Source organism: Laetiporus sulphureus, assembly GCF_001632365.1.
Source record: "Laetiporus sulphureus 93-53 unplaced genomic scaffold LAESUscaffold_344, whole genome shotgun sequence".
NCBI lineage: Eukaryota > Fungi > Basidiomycota > Agaricomycetes > Polyporales > Laetiporaceae > Laetiporus > Laetiporus sulphureus.
The window spans coordinates 1-1,485 of NW_024468849.1; the positions used below are offsets into that span (position 1 = coordinate 1).

The 1,485-nt window shown below is 58.8% G+C and overlaps 1 protein-coding gene across 1 annotated transcript; it reads right to left on the minus strand.

Annotated features, from left to right (window-relative positions):
* Positions 1-1,111: 1,111 nt before the first annotated feature.
* On the minus strand, positions 1,112-1,424 carry LAESUDRAFT_733128 (uncharacterized protein; the record flags this gene model as incomplete). Its single annotated transcript, XM_040910394.1, has 3 exons — positions 1,112-1,150; positions 1,211-1,234; positions 1,288-1,424. Coding segments are annotated over 2 exons (150 nt in total), but the record flags the coding sequence as incomplete, so codon positions are not given.
* Positions 1,425-1,485: the final 61 nt, after the last annotated feature.

The following is a 1,485-nucleotide window of genomic DNA, read 5'->3' on the forward strand; positions in this document are numbered from 1 at the left end:
GTGGCTAAAGGGCTTGATGCAACAGGGGTCGTCAATGTACTTCCGCGAGTAGGCCGGGCGCGGCCTGCGCGAGTTGGATTTGTGCGACCATTTGTTGGAGGCGGAGTGACAGAGGCGGACCACTGCCGTATGTTGTTGTAATATGCTTCCTTGACATTAGTCACGGACAATGAAGATGGAGAGTGATGCTACACGATACCTGGATGTGGGTGTGCAGGCTGAGGTGCTTGCCTGGGTTGGATGGCCACAAGATTGGAGCGTGTCTGAGAGTCGGCCATTGCGTCGAGGTGGCTTTTATGAGACGAAGACCTGAGGTATGAGAACTGTCGACCGAGTCGCGATCCAGAAAGATCCTCGAGGCAAGACCTCTTGAATTTGCTCTGATCTATCGCACAGTAACGAGCACGCGAGCGCAAAGGATTGGTTGCATGTAGTATGAAGTGAAGTGAAGTGAAGTGAAGCCGTTCGACGCTCGCGTCCCTGCCTCCGCCTGTCCTCCGTCGTCTTCACCGGCTTCCATCCAATCGTCCGCCCGCATCGCCTCCACGCCGACGACTCTCGCGCACGCTCCCTCTCCACGCTCACACTCGATCCCCACGCTCACTGCCACATCCGCGTTCAGTCGCCAACTTGCTTTACAGTGACGCACGCATCTCTGCGTGTGCGCGCGAGCTCTCACCCTCGCACTGACGCCTCCATCTCCAACTGCCGTTTCATGCAAAAGCTAAGCCGGCCGTGGCACGACAACAACGTACTCCCGTGCCCTTCCTCACTGCAAGCGGCGCGGTCGGCGGCTCGTGGGATGAGAAGGACTCAGAGGCGCATCGCATTGGCAGGCGTAGCGGGGAAGGGTTCGACAGGCAGGGCGAGAAGGCGGCAATGGCGCTAGGTGCGTATTCAATGATGGCCTTCGCGTAGACCTCCTTACTCAGGTGCGACGGTTGCGCCAAGGCCGCTCAGCTACGCACCCACCCACGCACTCATCTCTCACTTTGCGGGCTCGCTCCCGTGCGCCGTCGGTCGTCCGTCGCTGCCACGGTTCACTCATCGCCTCATCGCTCCAAGGTACGCCATCGCACGCTTATTTAATCTCACTCCCATTCCCTTCCTTCACGAAATATATTTCCTCCTTCCCATCCTTCGATATGGCCTGAAAACATACGCGCGTCGCGACGTCAGGTCACGCTGTGCCCGCCGGTCCACGACTTACCTTGTGAAACATCAGTGCGCATGTCTGCGCAGGCGGGCGTGAGTGCGGTGTGCAGCGCATGTGCAGACGAGACCTACAGAGCGATGCCCTCAGGGCGCGGGCGATCTTGCAGTCCGGTGGTCCGTGTTGGTCTTGATCGTCTTTGCGGTGCGTGATCTTCGTTTGAGTGGTCGGACGGACCGACCACGGTCTGCGTCGTACGAGGCCAGGATGTCTGAAGAGAATGCTGTGATCATGAACGGCAACTGAATCCGTGCGGACGGTGCTTACGGCAA